Below are 18,862 nucleotides of genomic sequence, written 5' to 3'. Positions count from 1 at the left end.
CTCCCCACTCACGGCGGCGTGCCGGTGTAGCCGCAGGCTGTTTAGCTTGTTTAGACGCCATTTTAGGCGGCATGTTAACGTATATGCCCTGGGAGCCCTGTAGCCAGCCAGGGAACTTCAGGCCTAGGTCAGGGGTGTCTGTGGGCCGCTCCGGTATGAACTCTGCAGCCAGGGGGCAAAGAGAGGGTTCCCTGCTGCTGCGCTCACCTGTTGTGGCCGAAGATTCAGGGGCCGTCTGCACTGTAATGGCGCCTGTTGCTGACCGCTGGAGAAGGCCGCTCTGGGAGGACTGAAGCTGGGAGCCGCGAGTAAGGTACGTGTCCAGTGTTCTTTCCCCTCGGGAGGACGGGTGGGTAGTGGGCTTCTTTAGGGGTAACTTTTTCCCCATGTGACGCGCCGCTGTTAGCTGAATCGGCCTGTTTTAGCGGCAAGAGCAGCGGAGCTCAGGGATCACGCTGCCATCTCTGCAGACGTCCAGGCCACGCCCCCATAGTTATTTCCTTTTAAAGCTCTCACCTAGTACCACCTGATGATGCCCTATAATAATCTGGACATGCTGGGAGTTGTAGTTCTCGGCTGGGTTCAGATCATCGTTTAGTTTTCCGTTTTGCGTGCAGGACTTTTTTCCATCTAAAATAATGGATCTCAGGTGGAAATGGTTGAACCGGATGCCAAATATGCAGAACTGATGCTTGAAATACAGGATTAGTTTTTTTCTTTATTTTACTGTTCTTCTGACGGATCAAACGTACAGAAAACTAAACAGTGATGTGAACCCGGCCTAATACTCTCTCTGTGTAATATTCACTTGTATCCAATAATAACAGCCGGGACATGCTGGGAGTAGTAGTTATCTGCATTTTACCTCTACCTGTGTTGCCCCCTAATTTCCAATAATAACAATCTGGTGATGATGAGACTTGTAGTTCCCTTGTCACTAATATAATGTTCTGCAGCAGCTGAAGTGTGTATTAGGCTTTGCTCACATCTGTGCTGGTGACGTTCACTGTTCTGCCGTCATAGGATCAGAACAACGAAAATCACCACAATTCCGGATCTGGCACTTCATGGATGTCAACACCTGACGGATCCCGCTAACTATGATGAGATCTGATGGGTTTCCATCTGCCAGAATATAAAATTGTGGCCAGCATTTATGACCTGATCTGTGAATGAGGCCCCAACACAGAAGTGATCAAAGCCTTATATGTTCTCTAGCATCAGGTTATAATGTTCTGCAGAAGCTGAGGTGTGTGCTAAGAGATTCTGCAGCAGCTGAGGTGTGTATTATGAAGTTCTGCAACAGCTGAGGTGTGTATTATGAGGTTCTGCAGCAGCTGAGGTGTGTATTTGGAGGTTCTGCAGCAGCTGAGGTTTGCATTAGGAGATTCTGCAGCAGCTGAGGTGTGTATTAGGAGGTTCTGCAACAGCTGAGGTGTGTATTAGGAGGTTCTGCAGCAGCTGAGGTGTGTATTAGGAGATTCTGCAGCAGCTGAGGTGTGTATTAGGAGGTTCTGCAACAGCTGAGGTGTGTATTATGAGGTTCTGCAGCTGCTGAGGTGTGTATTAGGAGGTTCTGCAGCAGCTGAGGTGTGTATTAGGAGGTTCTGCAGCAGTCAGAGAAACATCAGTTGTGACTTGATTAAATTCTTTTGTTTTTTGTATTTGCACTTTGTAAAATGTCCCTGTCCTGTTCCTCTGCCAGCATGCGTCGCACTGTGACCTGACTGACCAGTCCGGACCTGACCTGATTCAGCAGTGTCACCAGTCCAGACTCCAGTCCAGCTCCGTGAAGATCTGCCCCAGGCCCTGACTGCACTCTGCCAGCAGCATTGGAGAGGAGGTGAAGCAGCAACAGGCACAGTCCATGGGGGAAGGATGACACACTATATAAAGTAGCAGCAGCGGGCACAGTCCATGGGGGAAGGATGACACACTATATAAAGTAGCAGCAGCGGGCACAGTCCATGGGGGAAGGATGACACACTATATAAAGTAGCAGCAGTGGGCACAGTCCATGGGGGAAGGATGACACACTATATAAAGTAGCAGCAGTGGGCACAATCCATGGGGGAAGGATGACACACTATATAAAGTAGCAGCAGCGGGCACAGTCCATGGGGGAAGGATGAAACACTATATAAGAAGTAGCAGCAGTGTGCACAATTCATCGGGTCTGGCTAGGTAATCACTTGCGATCAGATTTTGGATTCTGTTCCAGCATTCCAGCAGAATATCAGAATCACCAGATCCAGCATATGCCAAACACTGCTGGCACCTGCTGGATCCCATTCACAATCATGGGGTCAATCGAGATCCCACATGCAGCGGTGTTTTGCCCTTTGTTTTTGCCAGAATCTGCAACTGAGGCTTCTGCTGGAATTTCTGCAGTAGATGTGCCCGTACCCTAAGGGGTTCTGTGGGTCACTCACAAGGGGGCCCAATTCATATTCTTGCCATGGGGCTCAGTGTTTTCTATGTATGCCCCTGTCTCCAGCCTGACCGGTGGGTCCTTTCTGCTGCAGCTCTCTCTCCCTGTAACTGTCACAGCTTCTAACATAAGATATGGCTGGTCCCAGCTGAAGATTTAAGCAGGGCACATTCGACCAGCTCAGTGAGACGGACAAGAAAAATAAGGAAAAGAATAAACAGCAGGTGGCGCTATACAGATACATTTTATTGAATAACTCAGTGGCTATACAAAATTTAAAATTACATGCAATACAAAAGTATTCAAATTCAGGTGCTGATTTGAAAAATGTAGAACAGGGATCAGCAACCTCCGGAATACCAGCTGTTCAGAAACTACAACTCCTAGAATCCTCCTTTCATTTCTTTGGGAGTTACAAGAACAGCTGAGCAAGTGTGCATGCTGGGAGTTGTAGTTGCACAGCAGCTGGAGTGCTGAAGGTTTCCGATTTCTGATGTAGAATATGTTTCGCGACCCCATGTGCAGGCTGTGAGGCCGTAACAATTACACTATCACTTTTAACCAATCTGTCATTGAGGATTTTGAAAATCAATGAAACTGCACAAACCAGTTCCACTGGGTGAAATGCCGCATGCAGTAGTAGGATTCCCAGCGTCCATGGAATTCCACAGTATGCACAGCGTTGTCCTGGACTCAGTACGCCGTCCTCCAGGCCACTCCCTTAGACTTACATTAACCAGAAGAAGCAAACAGAAGAACAGGAAATAGTCAAGTGTCAATTCAAAGTCAGCTCTGGCTAGACTGAGCAGCTGGCAGCAGGAACCATGGGCATAGCTGTGGTGTTGCTGGTGGTCTTCGTTGCCATTTTGATCGCATTATCTTTCTTGCTGGTGATGGGCATCATTTATTTTGAATTTTCCAATTCAAACCTCCCACCTGGAGTTGCAGATCCTGTGAAGCTTAGGATTATTCACTGCATCACAATTGGCATTGCCGTCGTGGTAAGTGCCCTCCGTATATGAAGCATAGAACACGTAAAGCTGCGGCGGAACTACAAGGCCCAGCTTGCCTTGAGGAACGTCAAGACTAGAATTGTGTTGTAGATTACTATCGAGTGCTATGTGTGAAACTTGAGCTGTTGTGAAGTCTCTTTTGTCACACAGTAGCTCTTCTAGTGTATATAATGTTTTTTGAACTTTCCATTCTTAAGGAGTTAGGGTATTATTTTTACACTTAATATTCATAGAAAACATTTTTGTTTCAGAATTTTTGGCATTTTTTTTTTTTCATTTAGGCAGTACTATGTTATTGCAAATTGAATATAGCAGTCACCACAGGAAAGTAAAGCTCCTGTATAGATTGGTAACCGACTGTCAGTGGTGGCTGCACACGGTGCAGATTTGTGCACAGAAAATCTGCAAGAAATCCGCATGTCAAATCTGCGGTTTTGCCTCAGATTTTACCCTTAGATTGAAAGGGGTGAAATCCGCACTAAACAAAACCTTGCAACAACAATTTACGTGCAGCAGATTTCAAAATTCACACAGCAAGTCAATTTGCGTACCCAGGGGCTGATTGGGAACTTAAAGTGGCCCTGGAAAAGAACCAAAAAGTGGCCCCATGTTGTAGGTGGATCCAAATTGACAAAGTTGGGCCAAAACAAGCAGAAGTAGTCGGGGCCTGTAATACCGAAAAATACCTCCCCAGCAGAACCAAATACCACAGGGCAGCACAAAATCCTGCCACCCCAACCACAGTATTCAACTGTATCACCATCATGAGAGCGGTAATACAGTTGAGTTCAGGAGGGCACCAAGGGGGCGGCCATCAAGGGGGCTTGAGTGACCCTCTGGGCATCAGCCCACTGGGAAATTTCCCTGTAGGTTCTATGGCCAATCCGCCCCTGTGCGTAACTAAGGAAAAAAAGGAGATTTTCCTAATCTCATTCCCTTTGCTGGTACCGTATTTCGTATCCACACAAAATCTGCATGGAAAAAAACGCACGTAATCTGCACCGTGTGCAGGTGGCCTAATGGGTCTAGATAGAGATGCCGACATAAGAGCGCTACACTGATTAGGGTAATGTGTGATGCTTTAAGGGGGACTCTGATCGCAGGAAATGGTCTCAGTGAGAAAGTCAAGTGAGACTGTTTGCCCTGCTAAAAGTCCAAACATAGAGGAAGTTAAATATACGGCGTGACTTCATAAAATGACATCCACTTCATCCAGAAAATCATACAATTATTTTACATTAAAAAATGACATATAAAATTCACATATAGGTTAATATGTGAAACATTTTTGATTTAATTGTCCCTTTAAGCTTTGCCTCAAGTTGTAATATTTTGACTTCTATTTGCAATTATTTGCACCAGGGATGCCCAACCTGCGGCCCACCAGCTGTTGCAAAACTACAGCTCCCAGCATGCTTGGACAGCCTACAGATATTAGGGAATGCTGGGAGTTGTAGTTTTGCAACAGCTGGAGGGATGCAGGTGGAGCAACCCTGATTTACACCATTACACCTTTTACACTACTACAGAGTGCCTCATAAGGAGGGTGACCTGTGCACTCACCACCTTATCTACAAATGGACCCCAGTGCAGCTGTATATTGTATTGCTGGTTATCTGTTTGAGCTGATTAGAGGTGGGTTTACACTGGCCGAGGAGCAGCCTATTGTCTGGAAGGAAGTGTTCCTTCCTGACACTTGGCTGCTCGTTCATTGAAGGAGATCAAAGTATTTTCAAGCAGTGATCATCTGCACAGTATGAGGACGAGGGATGGCTAATCCGATCTCTCGTCCTTGTACATCTGCATTGTTTCTGGGCAGCAGATCGCTGTTTAGACACCACATCTGCTGCCCAGAAACGATCATTTATGTGCCTGCACGAACGACAGGATCACCCAATGAACGAGCATTTTGCATGTTTATCGGGTGATCGTGGCACCTTTAGATGGGCAGATTGTCGGGAACAAGCATTCACGATAATCTGCCCAAATATCGGGCCGTTTAAATCCACCTTAGCTCGTTAGCAGAGACTGCTCAGTAATATACTGTATCTGAGTTTGTATTGGATATACAGTTGCAAGAAAAAGTATGTGAACCCTTTGGAATGATATTGATTTCTGCACAAATTGGTCATAAAATGTGATCTGATCTTCATCTAAGTCACAACAATAGACAATCACAGTCTGCTTAAACTAATAACACACAAAGAATTAAATGTTGCCATGTTTTTATTAAACACACCATGTAAACATTCACAGTGCAGGTGGAAAAAGTATGTGAACCCTTGGATTTAATAACTGGTTGAACCTCCTTTGGCAGCAATAACTTCAACCAAACGTTTCCTGTAGTTGCAGATCAGACGTGCACAACGGTCAGGAGTAATTCTTGACCATTCCTCTTTACAGAACTGTTTCAGTTCAGCAATATTCTTGGGATGTCTGGTGTGAATCGCTTTCTTGAGGTCATGCCACAGCATCTCAATCGGATTGAGGTCAGGACTCTGACTGGGCCACTCCAGAAGGCGTATTTTCTTCTGTTTAAGCCATTCTGTTGTTGATTTACTTCTATGCTTTGGGTCGTTGTCCTGTTGCAACACCCATCTTCTATTGAACTTCAGCTGGTGGACAGATGGCCTTAAGTTCTCCTGCAAAATGTCTTGATAAACATGGGAATTTATTTTTCCTTCGATGATAGCAATCCGTCTAGGACCTGACGCAGCAAAGCAGCCCCAAACCATGATGCCCCCACCACCATACACTCACAGTTGGGAAGAGGTTTTGATGTTGGTGTGTCATTTTATGACCAATTTGTGCAGAAATCCATATCATTCCAAAGGGTTCACATACCTTTTCTTGCAACTGTATCTATAAATTTGTGTATGTTCTGTACTTGCATCGTTTTTGTGTTTCTGCATTACAAGGTTATCGGGCAATGGATTGTGATGCCCTGCTGTAGACAGATTGTGCTGGTTGACTAGACAGTTGTTATGGCTGTTAGTTATAAATGTCCTTTTACACAGATTGATAATCGGGCCAATTTCCCACAATTAACATTTGTAGAAACACTCATTTCTCATAAATGCCATGAGAAAAGGTGCCAGAGATCACCCGATGAACAAGCAAACAATCGTTCATTGGCACCAAAATCATCGTTTCTGGGCTCATCCTGTGTCAACAGGTATCTGCTGCCCAGAAACTGTGAATTTGTATAGGGATGAGCGATTGCTGCAGTGATCACTTGTCCCCATACAAAAGAGATGATTGCTGCGTGTAAATGCAACTTTCACATTGGTCCATGTGAAAGGTCCATAAGGAAGGAGTTACACATGAGAAGGAGACTCAGGAGGAGCCTAATCTGTAAGGGGGAAGATAATTTGTGGTGTCTAATAGCGTTATCATTGGCCTCTGTGAAGACTGGGTGGGGGAGCCTATTTCACCTATTAGGAGCATAGAATGCTGGAGACTAAAATGGACTAAAATTCCTGCAAAACTGAATTGAGGTAGAGAGAGAGGAATGGTAGTGGTCTGAGAAACGCTGTGCAGAGAGATTGCCATAGAGGCAAACCTGTAAGGTGTTATGTTCCTAAGAGAAAAGATAACAATATAAACTTTTTGTGCTGCTGCTGATTGCATCAACCATATAAAAAGACTGGCACCAGGAAGGGGAGTGCACAATGCTAAAAACCACATGGAGTGGAAGGAGGTAGTGATGAGCGGCAGGGGCAAAATTCTAATTTGCAATATTTCACAAACATTTTGTAGAATATTAATCATATATTCGTGAATTTGAGAATTTGAGATTATTTTCCTGATTGCGAAAATCAGCAATGTAATATTTGTGTAATGCGCGCGCAATACAGGCGTGGGTCACTTTTGCTACATTTTCCTTTTTTTTTTTCATATATCACGATCTAACCTACACTGACTATCTCCCACTAACTATCTGTATTATATATATAAGCTATCTAACTATCTATCTAATGTAATTAAACAGTAAAGCACAGAGCACAGGAATGACACTGATGTCTCTCTCAGAACTCCATAAAATTACAGAAAATGGCTGCTGGGGAGGTTCTTATATAGTAAGGGGTAGGCAACTTTTCTATTGGTTGCTAGGGATGTTGCTAAGCTCAGACAAAGACATTGCAGTCTTCTCATTGGCCCACAATCAAGAAGCAGGGAGGGATCGTGGCTTCAGATGAAAAAAATCTAGAATATTCGATAATACGAATATATATCACTATATTCTAAATATTTGCAAATTCTTGAAGTGCCGACTATTCGCGATTCGAATATTTGCGCCCAACACTAGTAGGAGGTTCTGTTGTTCCTATGAGAAGTGGTGGAGAGCACTTTCTACAGACCCAGAGTCACTGAGACACATAAAGAGGAGGACAGTCTGTGTGTGAGGACTGAGCAGTCAGTGGATATACTGTAGGTTGTCAATATTTGAAGTGTCCCTTTAAGCTTTGCCTCAAGTCGTAATATATTGACTCCTATTTGAAATTATTTACACAGTTCTCAGTTTCCTTATTATAGAGTGAGCTATAGAAAAACAGAGTGCCTCATAAGGATGGTGATTTGTGTGCTCACTACCTTATCAGTGATCCCTACTGTCCCTACATGGACTGCAGATGTATCTTGTTGTCTGTTTGATCTGACAGGGTCCCCCAAGCTCTCTTCCAAACTGCAGGAGTGCTTGCTGGGGCTGAAGTGCACCAGGGTTGCATTGGCATCCAGGGCGCTTCCTATGCAGGATGCCTCTAGCAGAGAGCGCTCTGCTTTATCCAACAGCTCCCCGAGTGTCATACGAAAAAATGTAAATCCCCCCCTGTTATGGCACATTCCATTCTATTATATACATTAGGGACCAATGTTTGACAGTGTTCTTTTCAAAGGAACCAGCACCATGAAAGTGCATCAGGGGCAGAACTATATTAATTACAACCTGGACCCTCCTGCCACTGCAGCCCCTGTAGCAGCATCTAAGGCTGCAACTGCGGTAGTTCCGCCCCTGAGGAGCAGGAGGATGCTATCACAGAGGCAACCACTTGACTAAGAGAGTACAGCTAAAGAGGAGTCTTCACATACAGGTAAATTATAGACAGCTAAGTGCATAGAGTGTGAGGCAGAGACAGAGAGATGCTTGAGATGGTGTGATGCCAGAGAATGGCACAATGGAGGTGCTAGGCTGAAAGCTATGCCATACAGATCCTCAGGCGGGTGGAGGCAGCCTAGGAAAGGCCTTCGGCATACTCCTGCATCAGTATGGAGTTGCTAATCTATAGACTGTAAATAGTCAATGGACTATGTATATATGTCACTGTGTATATGGTAAACAAGGACTAAGCCTGAGTGAAAGTGTATCATGAGTGGACAAATAGCACTATTGTGAATAAGTGACGTGAAATCTGTGGCGCACCTTGTGCCATTGATGTGAGAGGTGAAGCCAAAATGTGCCAGAGGGCTACCAGATGTGTGCCTAAAACAATAGCTCAGTGATCCCTACTGTGTATGGGGCTCCAAAGCAGGTGGATGGTCACTACACCTCTGCTAATGAAGATCCAGAACTGTACCTCCACTGATTGACAAAGTGTTTGCTTCTCCAATGAGTCAAATTTTCTGTTTCATTGGATGGATGGACGTTGTGTGTCAGGTAAGAAACATCAGAGAACAAACCCCCTGCAACCATTGCTGGACGAATACAAGCTGGTGGTGGCAGTGGTATGCTCTGGGGAATGTTTTCTTGGCATTCTCTGGGCCTACTCATACATGTGGAAATTGCTCTTAACCCATTTGGATATGAATCCATCCTGATTGTCTTCCCTGGGGCGGATGGTATCTTCCATTAAGACAATGCGACATGTCACACATCTAGAAATGTCCAATATTGGTTGGAAGAGCATGACCAAGACTTCCAAGTAATACCATGGCAACCTAATTCCCCAGACTTGAACCAAATTGAGCATCTGTGGGACCATATTGATCACTGGGTTCAATCGATCCTCCCCCACACACCCTCCAGCAGTTACTATGGCTCCAGATATGGGTGACATGGCTCTAGATACCTGTGGGCAGCCCTGCTCAGTGACTGACAGCTAAATGCACGACTATGCATTGAGGGTAAGCTAAATAAGTCTACCCACATGACTCCTAAGCACAGAAAGAGCAGGGGTTTCAATGAATAAATTACACATTTTACGGAATGTTTTCTTATAAAAATATATTAATCTGCTCTTCCTGCTCTGTAACATGATGACTGCAAATTGCACTGCATTTTCATGGTGATAGGTTCCCTTTAACACATTTTTTGTGGCGATTTTTAACCCCTTAGTGACCACCCATACGTGTTTTTACGGGAGTCACTAAGGGCCTTGGGCTGGAGCACCACCTTTTTACGGCTGCACTTCAGTCCAAGGTCGTGCTTAAATCAAACGCTGGAGCTCTGTGCCCGCAGCTACCGGAGGGAGCTGAGGGCCTCGGGGCAGTGATCAGAGACAGTGACAAGCGGTGTATCACGGCAATCACCGAAAAAGCCGGCAGCTCAGTAAACTTTCTCCCTCCTCTCATGTAAGAAATGAGAGAGAAAGTCTCTGGTGCAGTGATCGGGTCATCAAGAAATATGGAGGTGGCGGCCCGGCACATGTGCACACTATAAGCCGGCCGCCGCCGTCCCTGCAGTATGTCTCTCTCCTCAGGAGAGGAGAGATAATAAGTAATTATGCTCATTGTGCCCCCCTAATTTCAGGATGGCCGACGGCAGCGCTGCTGATCCCCCTTCCGCCGCCACCTTTCTGATCTGTTTCAGGAAGGCCGAGTGGTTAGCAGAGTGTCAGCATACAGCTGACACTCTGCTTGAAACAGCCGACATCGGTGCTGGCACCGATGTCAGCCGTTTAACACCTTCCATGCCCGGTCCATAGGGACCGCTGTATGGTAAGGGTTGTATGGTATCGGGCCGCTGCGCTGCTGTGGCAGCGTCCCATTGGTTACCATGGTAACCGGATGCCTTCATAGGCTTCCGGCTTGCCATGGTGTAGCTAAGCCTGATCAGGCTCCTGCTAAAGGCAGGAGCCTGATCAGGCTAAGTGTAAAGTCACAATACCCTGCAGTACACTGTATAGTGTACTGCAGTGTATTATAGAGGCATCAGACCCACTGGATCTTCAAGAACCAAGTGGGTCTGGGTCAAATAAATAGGAAAAAAAAGGTAAAATATATATATTTTTAAATAATCTAATTTCTTCTTATAGCCGCACATTTATAATTGATTAAAAATTGAAAAAATTAAATATACTACACATTTTTGATATCACCACATCCGTAACGACCTGATCTATGAAAGGGTCATGTTACTTTCCCCGAATGGTGAATGCCATAAAAAAAAGAAAAACTATGATGGAATTGAAATTTTGCCCACCTCACTTCCCAAAAAAAGATATTAAAAGTAATCAAAAAGTACCCCAAAATGGTACCAATCAAACCTTCACCTCATCCCGCAAAAAATTAGCCCCTACATGAGACAATCGCAAAAAAAAACTAAAAAATATGGCTTTCAGAAAATGGAGACACAAAAACATTTATTTTTTTCTGAAATGCTTTTATTTTGTTGAAGTGAAATAAATTGCCGCGTCCGTAACAAAAAGCTCTATAAAAATATCACATGACCTAACCCCTCAGGTGAACACCATAAAATTTTTTAATAAAAAGTGTGCCAAAAAAAATCATTTTTTGTCACCTTACATCATAAAAAGTGTAATACCAAGCGATCAAAATGTCATATGTACCCCAAAATAGTACCAATCAAACCATCACCTCATCACGCAAAAAATAACACCCTACCTAAGACAATCGCCCAAAGAATAAAAAAAATATGGCTTTCAGAAAATGGAGACACAAAAACATGCTTTATTATGTAAAAGTGAAACAAAGAAAGAAAGAAAGAAAGAAAGTAGACAAATTTGATATCATCGCATCTGTAACAACCTGCTCTATAAAAAGAGCACATGATCTAACCTGTCAGATGAACATTGTAAAAAACAACAAATAAAAACTGTGCCAGAACGGCCATTTTTGGTAACCTTGCCTAACAAAAAACGTAATATAGAGCAATTAAAAATCATATGTAACCCAGAATAGTATCAATAAAACTGTCACCTTATCCCATAGTTTTCAAAATGGGGTCATTTAGTGGGGTTTTCTATTGTTTTGGCAGCTCAACGCCATTAGGCTACTTTCACATTCGCGTCTGGTGCAGATCCGTCATGGATCTGCACAGACGGATCCGTTCAGATATTACAACCGTCTGCATCCGTTCAGAATGGATCCGTTTGTATTATCTTTAACATAGACGGATCCGTCTTGAACACCATTGAAAGTCAATGGAGGACGGATCCGTTTTCTATTGTGTCAGATTGTGTCATAGAAAACGGATCCGTCCCCATTGACTTACATTGTGTGTCAGGATGGATCCGTTTGGCTCAGTTTCGTGCTTGCAGCGTTTTGGTGTCCGCCTCCAAAGCGGAATGGAGACGAAACGGAGGCAAACCGATGCATTCTGAGTGGATCCTTTTCCATTCAGAATGCATTAAGGGCAAGACTGATCCGTTTAGGACCGCTTGTGAGAGCCCTGAACGGATCTCACAAACGGAAACCAAAACGTCAGTGTGAAAGTAGCCTTACAAGTGTGCAATGGGGCCTAAAACATTTTCAAGCAAATTTTGTGTTCTGAAAGCCACTGGGTGGGTCAAGACATAAGATTAGGGCCACAATGGGGGTATTTCTGAAGACAGGAGAAATGAGGGTGATATATTTTGGGGTGCACTTTTTCATTTTCATGCGCTCTGTAGAAAAAAAAATCTGTCTTTAAATTGACACTTTTGTGTAAAAAATAATTTTTTTATTTTTTTTTGCCTGCTTAGCATTAATTTCTGCAAAAAACTAGGGGATCTAAAAGATCACTAAACCCCTAGATGAATACCTTAGGGGGTTTAGTTTTCAAAATGGGGTAATTTATGGGGGTTTTCTATTGTTTTGGCAGCTCAACGCCATTACAAGTGTGCAATGAGGCCTAAAACATTTTCAAGCAAATTTTGTGTTCTGAAAGCCTCTGGGTGCTCTTTTATGTTTGGGCCCTGCCGTGTGTCAAGACATAAGATTAGGGCCACAATGGGGGTATTTCTGAAGACAGGAGAAATAGGGTGATACATTTTGGGGTGTACATGTGTTTTGTAGAAAAAAAACAGTCTTTAAATTGACACTTTTGTGTAAAAAATGAAAATGTAATTTCTTTTCACCTTCGTAGCATTAATTTCTTTAAAAGACTAGGGGGTCAAAAAAACTCACTATACCCATAGATGAATACGTTAAGGGGTCTAGTTTTATAAATGGAGTTACTTTTTTTGGGGGGGGGGGGGGGTTCTATTATTTTGACACTTATAAGCCTCTGAAAACTTGGCTTGTTGCAGGAAAAAATATGTACTTCAAAAATGTTAAAATTTATGTTAAAATGGTAAGTCTCCTAAATTAAAAAATAAAAAGTACAAGTTTTTTGTAAGTGCAGCCAAAATAAAGTAAAGATGTGGAAATATATTTCTGATAAAAATATTGAATAGTATTTATGTATGTTTATGAAATATTGCAGTTGAAAATAGGAAAATATGCAAATTTTTACAAATTTTCATAGATTTTTACATTTTTTAATAAAGATACGGATATTTTATCGGTAAAATTTTTCCACCTAAGTAAAGTACTATATGTGACGAGAAAACTATGTCTGAATTACTTTGATGTGCAAAACCTTTACGAAGTTATCTGCTAAAGTGACACATGTCAGATTTCCAAAATCTGGCTTGGTCATTAAGGCCCAAACATGCTTGGTCACTAAGGGGTTAAAATTTGATTCTGCCCTGTCCTTCAAGACATACATCCAAACCCTTACCTCCACCTGCCGCTTTCAATTCAAGAACATCTCTCGTATTCATTCCTTCCTCACCCTTGAGTCAATTAAAATGTTAGTGCACACCCTCGTAATCTCCCTTCTAGCCTACTGCAACATTCTCCTCTGAGGCCTTCCATCCAGCACTCTCGCTCCCCTCCAATCTATTCTCAACTCTGCTGCCTGGTTAATCCACCTTTCCCCTCGTTTCTCCTCTGCTGCTCCCCAATGCTCTGCTCTGCCAATCCCTTCACTGGCTCCCCATTGCCCAGCAAATTCAGTTTAAAACAATAACAACAACTTATAAGACCGTCCACCATCTGTCCCCTCCGGACATCTCTGATCTGCTTTCCAGATATATCCCCAGATTTAATCTCCGATCCTTACAGGATCTACTTCTCCATTCTCCTCTCATCCTCTTGACACAATCGACTACACGATTTCTCACGTTCCTCTCCCATACTCTGGAAATCGCTACCCCAGCACATCAGACTCTCCCCAACGTCCAAAAAAAACTTTAAAAGTAACCAGTAAACCCAAGTCTTCAGGAAAGCCACCACACAATCAGATGAGCAGCACTTACCCTCACCTACTGTGTTCTTCCTCCTTCACTTGTAGATTGTAAGCTATTGCAGGTAGAGTCCTCTTTCCCTCCCTACCAGTTTGTTATTAGGTACTTGCTTATTGTATTTGTATTATGACGTGTAACCCCCTCTTGATGTACAGCTCCAAAGAATTAATGGCGCCTTCAAATAATAATTTTTGGGGATGTAAACGAGGCTATAAAATTCATGCTCTTTGTAGAAGCATTACTTTTGGCATTTCAGATTAAACTGTAGATTAAACTGCATTTTCATGATAACAATGGTGTCCAGGTTTGGAAAGCACTTCTGCTTTATTCCAAAAACAGCACCAAACTTGTCTAGTTGTCAGGTTGTGTGCGGTATTGCAACTCTGCCCTATTGACTCCAAAGGAGCTGAGCTGCAGTACCAGATACAATTAATGGACAGGGATGGTGCTGTTTTTGGAAGAAGGTAGCCATGTTTTTGAAAATCCTGGACAACCCCTTTAAGCATACCTTAAAGAGACAGGAACAAATTTATAACAATTGCATCATGCGTGGCAGAACAACAAGTTCCTCTATCCTGCAGAGACAGGCGTTGGGCACACCCCAGCACAGCAATATTTCTAGTGGCCTATGCCATTCAGTTTGGAATTACGATTTGTAATTCCCCCCGATCTTCTTTTTGTCTTCTTCTTAAACAGGGGAAGATCCTGCAGAACATGTGCATATGCAGTCAGCTTCAATTCACACGTTTGGTCAGAGATAATCTTATGGCCAGAAAGTTAGGAGAAGACCCAAAACTCTTTATTAAAAACCTGAAGTTTGAAGGAGTGTCGGTGAGAGTTTACCAGCCTAGATCGCCATCTTCTGGTGGAAGAAAAGGAGTCATGTTCTTTCATGGTGGAGGGTGGATGTTTGGCAGTATTGGTAAGGAAATTCATTCTGGATATGTTGCAGATATAAAATGCTATGACATACTGTACATCCAGCCTAGGCTACTTTCACATCTGCTTTTTTGTTGGATCCGTCATGAATCAGCAAAAACTCTTCCGTCATGATAATACAACCATCTGCATCCGTTCTGAATGGATCCGGTTGTATTATCTCTAAAATAGCCATGATGGATCCGTCTATAAAACCATTGTAAGTCAATGGGGGAAGGATCCGTTTTCTTTTGTGTCAGAGAAAACGGATCCGTCTCCATTGACTTACATTGTGAGTCATGACGGATCAGTCTTGCTCCGCATCTCAGGACGCACTAAGAAACGCTGCTTGCTGCGCTTTTGTGTGCGTCATGGGAACACAATGAAACAGAACAGAATACATTCTGGTGCGCTCCGTTCCGTTTTGTTCAGTTTTGTCCCCATTGACAATGAATGTGGACAAAAGGGAAGCGTTTTCCCCCGCTGTTGAGATCCTATGACGGATCTCAATAGCAGAAAGGAAAAGTGCAGGTGTGAAAGTAGCCTTGGAGCTTAGATGAAACGTCTGGTGCCTAGTATTCCTTAATCCACCTTGATTCGTATCATCTTTCTATGTTCACTTATTACACAGATTCCTATGATGGCTTATGCCGCTTCATCTCAAAAGGAACAGAATCAGTTGTTGTCTCAGTTGGGTAAGTCCTTGACTATGTGTTATCATTTCACTGACATTTGACCATTGTACCGTTATCTTTCCCTAGCTTTATCATGTTGTAAATGTAGAAAAAAGAACAAAAGATAAAATTCTTTGTCATGCAAAGTGTTTGGAGGGCATCTGCTGGCAGATTTGTACCTGTGAAACTGCCTGACCTGTTTTATGTTTGCTTGGCAGCTGAAGGCATCTGTGTTGGTCTCATGTTCATATGTGTCCACATTGCTGAGAAAAGTTATGTTTTAAGATATTCAAAAGACCCTCTAGGAGCAATGGGGGCGTTACCTAGAGGCTCTGCTCTCTCTGCAACTGCCGTACCTTCTGCACTTTGATTGATAGTGTAAACGTGATCACGCCTGGCCCCGATTTCTCCTAAAGGCTCGTGCTCGTGCGTTTCAGTATCCAGCACAGGCGCAGTACAGGAAAGAGGCCCGCTGGCAGATCTGTTATGTACTGTAGGCCTCTTTTCTGTACTGCACCCTGATAACAAAGCTCATTTGCATATAGTAAAACATAATTTTTCTCAGCAATCGGGCACATATGAACATGGGACCAACACAGATGCCTTCAGCTGCCAAGCGCACATGTAACAGGTCAGCCAGTGTCATAGGTACAAATCTGTTAACAGATGCCCTTTAGGGTCCATTCACACATATGCAACGTGTTTTGCGGATCCGCGGATCCACAAAACACGGACAGTGGCAATGTGCGTTCCGCATTTTGCGGACCGCACATTGTCGGCACTAATAGAATATGCCTGTTATTGTCCGCAATTGCGGACAAGAATAGGACATGTTCTATTTTTTTCGGGAACGGAATGGAATGCGGACCCATCGTGCTGCCCCATAGAATTGAATGGGTGCGCAATTCCGTTCGGAAAAAAATGCGGAACGAAATTGCGGACGTGTGAATGGACCCTTAAAGGGGTTATGAAAGGGAACTTTCACACAGGCTAATAATTGCCAGTCATTGGTCCTTATAAAAATGGCAGCAATTATTTGACCAACCAGCAGACTCTTTTTTTGTTGGCCTATTGCATTTTTACACGGCCGACTTATCATTGTTGTCTGCAGCAATCTCTGTTGGTAAAACAGGAGATGTCCTAGTGGCCATTTGCAGACTACATGGGAACGGAACTAAATTGTCTGTCCCCATAAAGTTCATTGGGCAGTGTAAAAAGCCCCTGAGCACTTGTTATAGGCATGCATTTTCCCATTTAAAAGGACCCTTAGATTAGAAAAAGGGTCTCCTCCCTTCCCATTTAAAACAGCACTACTCCTGCCTACTGGACGTGTGTGGGATTGCAGCTCAGCCCCATGTGTTGTGCTACAGCAGGGCTGGCCAACCTGTGGCTCTCCAGCTGTTGTAAAACTACAACTCCCACCATGCCCTGCTGTAGGTTGATAGCTGTAGGCAGACTGGGCATGCTGGGAGTTGTAGTTTTGCAACAGCTGGAGTGCCGCAGGTTGGCCATCCCTGTGCTACAGTATCTCACACTGCCTACGGAAAAAAGGGGCTGCTGATGTTTCTGTGAGCAGACTTTTTAAAGTCATACAACTATTTTATTTTGTGCTTAAATCATCTGATTGTATTGCAAAATTAAATTGGTGTGTAAGGTCCCTTTAAAGTATATAAATGCACGGTATAAAAAGAATAATGTAACATATGAATGGGAAAGGTATTTTTTAACAACTAGGAGTTGTATAGGACCAGAAAAACATGGCTGCTTTCTTTCAAAAACAGCACCAAACAAGCCCTCAGATTGTTTGTCGTTTTGCAACTCATTCAGTAAACTGCAATACCTGACACAACCCATGGACAGGTGTGGCACTATTTCTGGAAGAAAGCGGTCATGTTCTTCTAATTGTGTACAACCCCTTGAAGCAATACCTATATTATTTATTATTGTATCTATAATTAATCACATTGCTATAAACTGGTGCATGCTGGGTGTCAATGCCCAAATTGTTTCAGAGGTGCCACTATTCCATTTTTTTTTTTAAGTAAAATGTATATTATGTGCATATATTTATTTGTCCAGGTACCGCCTGACACCGGAACACAGGTACCCTGCAGCATTCGATGACTGTCTGAATACCACAATCCATTTCCTGAAGGTGGCTAAGGAATACGGTGTAGACCCATCCTCCGTGATAATCAGTGGAGACAGCGCTGGGGGTAATCTCACAGCTGCAGTTTGTCAGGCCCTTGGGGACAGGACAGATATTCCTCAGCCTGTTGCCCAGGTGCTGATATACCCAGCCGTCCAAGCTGTTGATTTCCACCTGCCGTCATATACACAGAACAGCGCCGTACCCATTCTGTACAGAGAACGAGCTGTGTTCTACATGATGAACTATCTCGAAGGCAACCTGCAAATGATGGAAGAGGTTCTAGATGGAGACCATGTTCCTGTTGACTTGAAGATGAAGTTTAGGAAGTGGTTGGGTCCTGATAATATTCCTGATGAGTTCAAAGTCAGGGGTTATAAACCTCACGTGATGGCCTCACATACTGATGATGTCTACGAAACCCACAAGCAAGTATTTGAGACTCATTTCTCTCCATTACTAGCAGAAGACTCTGTCTTCCGTCTTCTCCCTAAAGCATACATACTAACATGTGAGTTTGATGTCTTACGTGATGATGGAATACTTTATAAGAAACGCCTGGAGGACAATGGAGTCCCAGTCACATGGTTGCATCTTAAAGATGGCTTTCATGGAATAATTAGCTTTTTCGACAATGGAAAACTCTCGTTTAAGTCCGGAAAGTTGGCTGTTGATAATATAGTAAAGTTCATTAATGAGGTTTGAAATTGGGTTGCATTCCCATCTACCATTGAACACATGTCTGGTTCACTTACCCCTTGACTTCAATGCATCCACTTCTCAATGACTTTCAACACAAGCCAAAACCTATGAAGTCTTCATAGAGCCATATTGTAAACTGTGTAATAAAGTTTGCTTGAAAATAAATGGTTAATTATTGACCACAGTTGCCAGTAGGTCCTTAATATGCATCTAATATGTCTTTTCTACACTCATTTGACCCAGGTCTACAGCAAAAATCTGCAGATGGATTTCCATTGTGAAGACATAAAAGATTTCTGCCCATAACATGTAAGGCTAGGAGGGCTCCTCAGCAACATTTGGCCACCTTATATTATAATCTTTATTTATATAGCGCCACCATATTCTGCAGTATTTTACAATTCAGAGGGTTTGTGTACTACAAATCAAAAGACATCAAAGAATTAGGCCTCATGCACGCGGCCGTTGTT

The 18,862-nt window shown here is 43.3% G+C and overlaps 1 protein-coding gene across 3 annotated transcripts; it reads left to right on the top strand.

The window, feature by feature from the left end:
* The first annotated feature begins 1,715 nt into the window (after positions 1-1,715).
* LOC120998329 (arylacetamide deacetylase-like 4) lies at positions 1,716-18,572 on the top strand. 3 transcript variants are annotated; one of them, XM_040429002.1, is made up of 4 exons: positions 1,716-1,832; positions 14,639-14,871; positions 15,499-15,562; positions 17,621-18,572. In XM_040429002.1, exons 2-4 carry the CDS (start codon positions 14,664-14,666, stop codon positions 18,393-18,395), a joined length of 1,047 nt encoding a protein of 348 aa, XP_040284936.1. In that variant the 5' UTR covers positions 1,716-1,832; positions 14,639-14,663; the 3' UTR covers positions 18,396-18,572. The 3 variants fall into 3 exon arrangements, with proteins under 3 accessions (XP_040284936.1, XP_040284943.1, XP_040284927.1); XM_040429009.1 differs by lacking the exon at positions 1,716-1,832 and adding an exon at positions 2,116-2,184 and having other exon boundaries at positions 14,646-14,871; XM_040428993.1 differs by lacking the exon at positions 1,716-1,832 and adding an exon at positions 3,196-3,432 and having other exon boundaries at positions 14,646-14,871.
* The last annotated feature ends 290 nt before the right edge of the window (positions 18,573-18,862 follow it).

This window comes from Bufo bufo, chromosome 1 (genome assembly GCF_905171765.1).
Source record: "Bufo bufo chromosome 1, aBufBuf1.1, whole genome shotgun sequence".
Lineage (NCBI taxonomy): Eukaryota > Metazoa > Chordata > Amphibia > Anura > Bufonidae > Bufo > Bufo bufo.
This window is presented reverse-complemented; position numbering and strand designations above follow the sequence as displayed.

Coding starts and splice junctions, on each gene's coding strand:
- LOC120998329 (XM_040428993.1), top strand. CDS start 3,256: ATGGGCATAGCTGTGGTGTTGCTGGTGGTCTTCGTTGCCATTTTGATC. Junction 3,433..14,645: donor CAATTGGCATTGCCGTCGTG/GTAAGTGCCCTC, acceptor CTTCTTAAACAG/GGGAAGATCCTGCAGAACAT. Junction 15,563..17,620: donor TCAGTTGTTGTCTCAGTTGG/GTAAGTCCTTGA, acceptor TTATTTGTCCAG/GTACCGCCTGACACCGGAAC.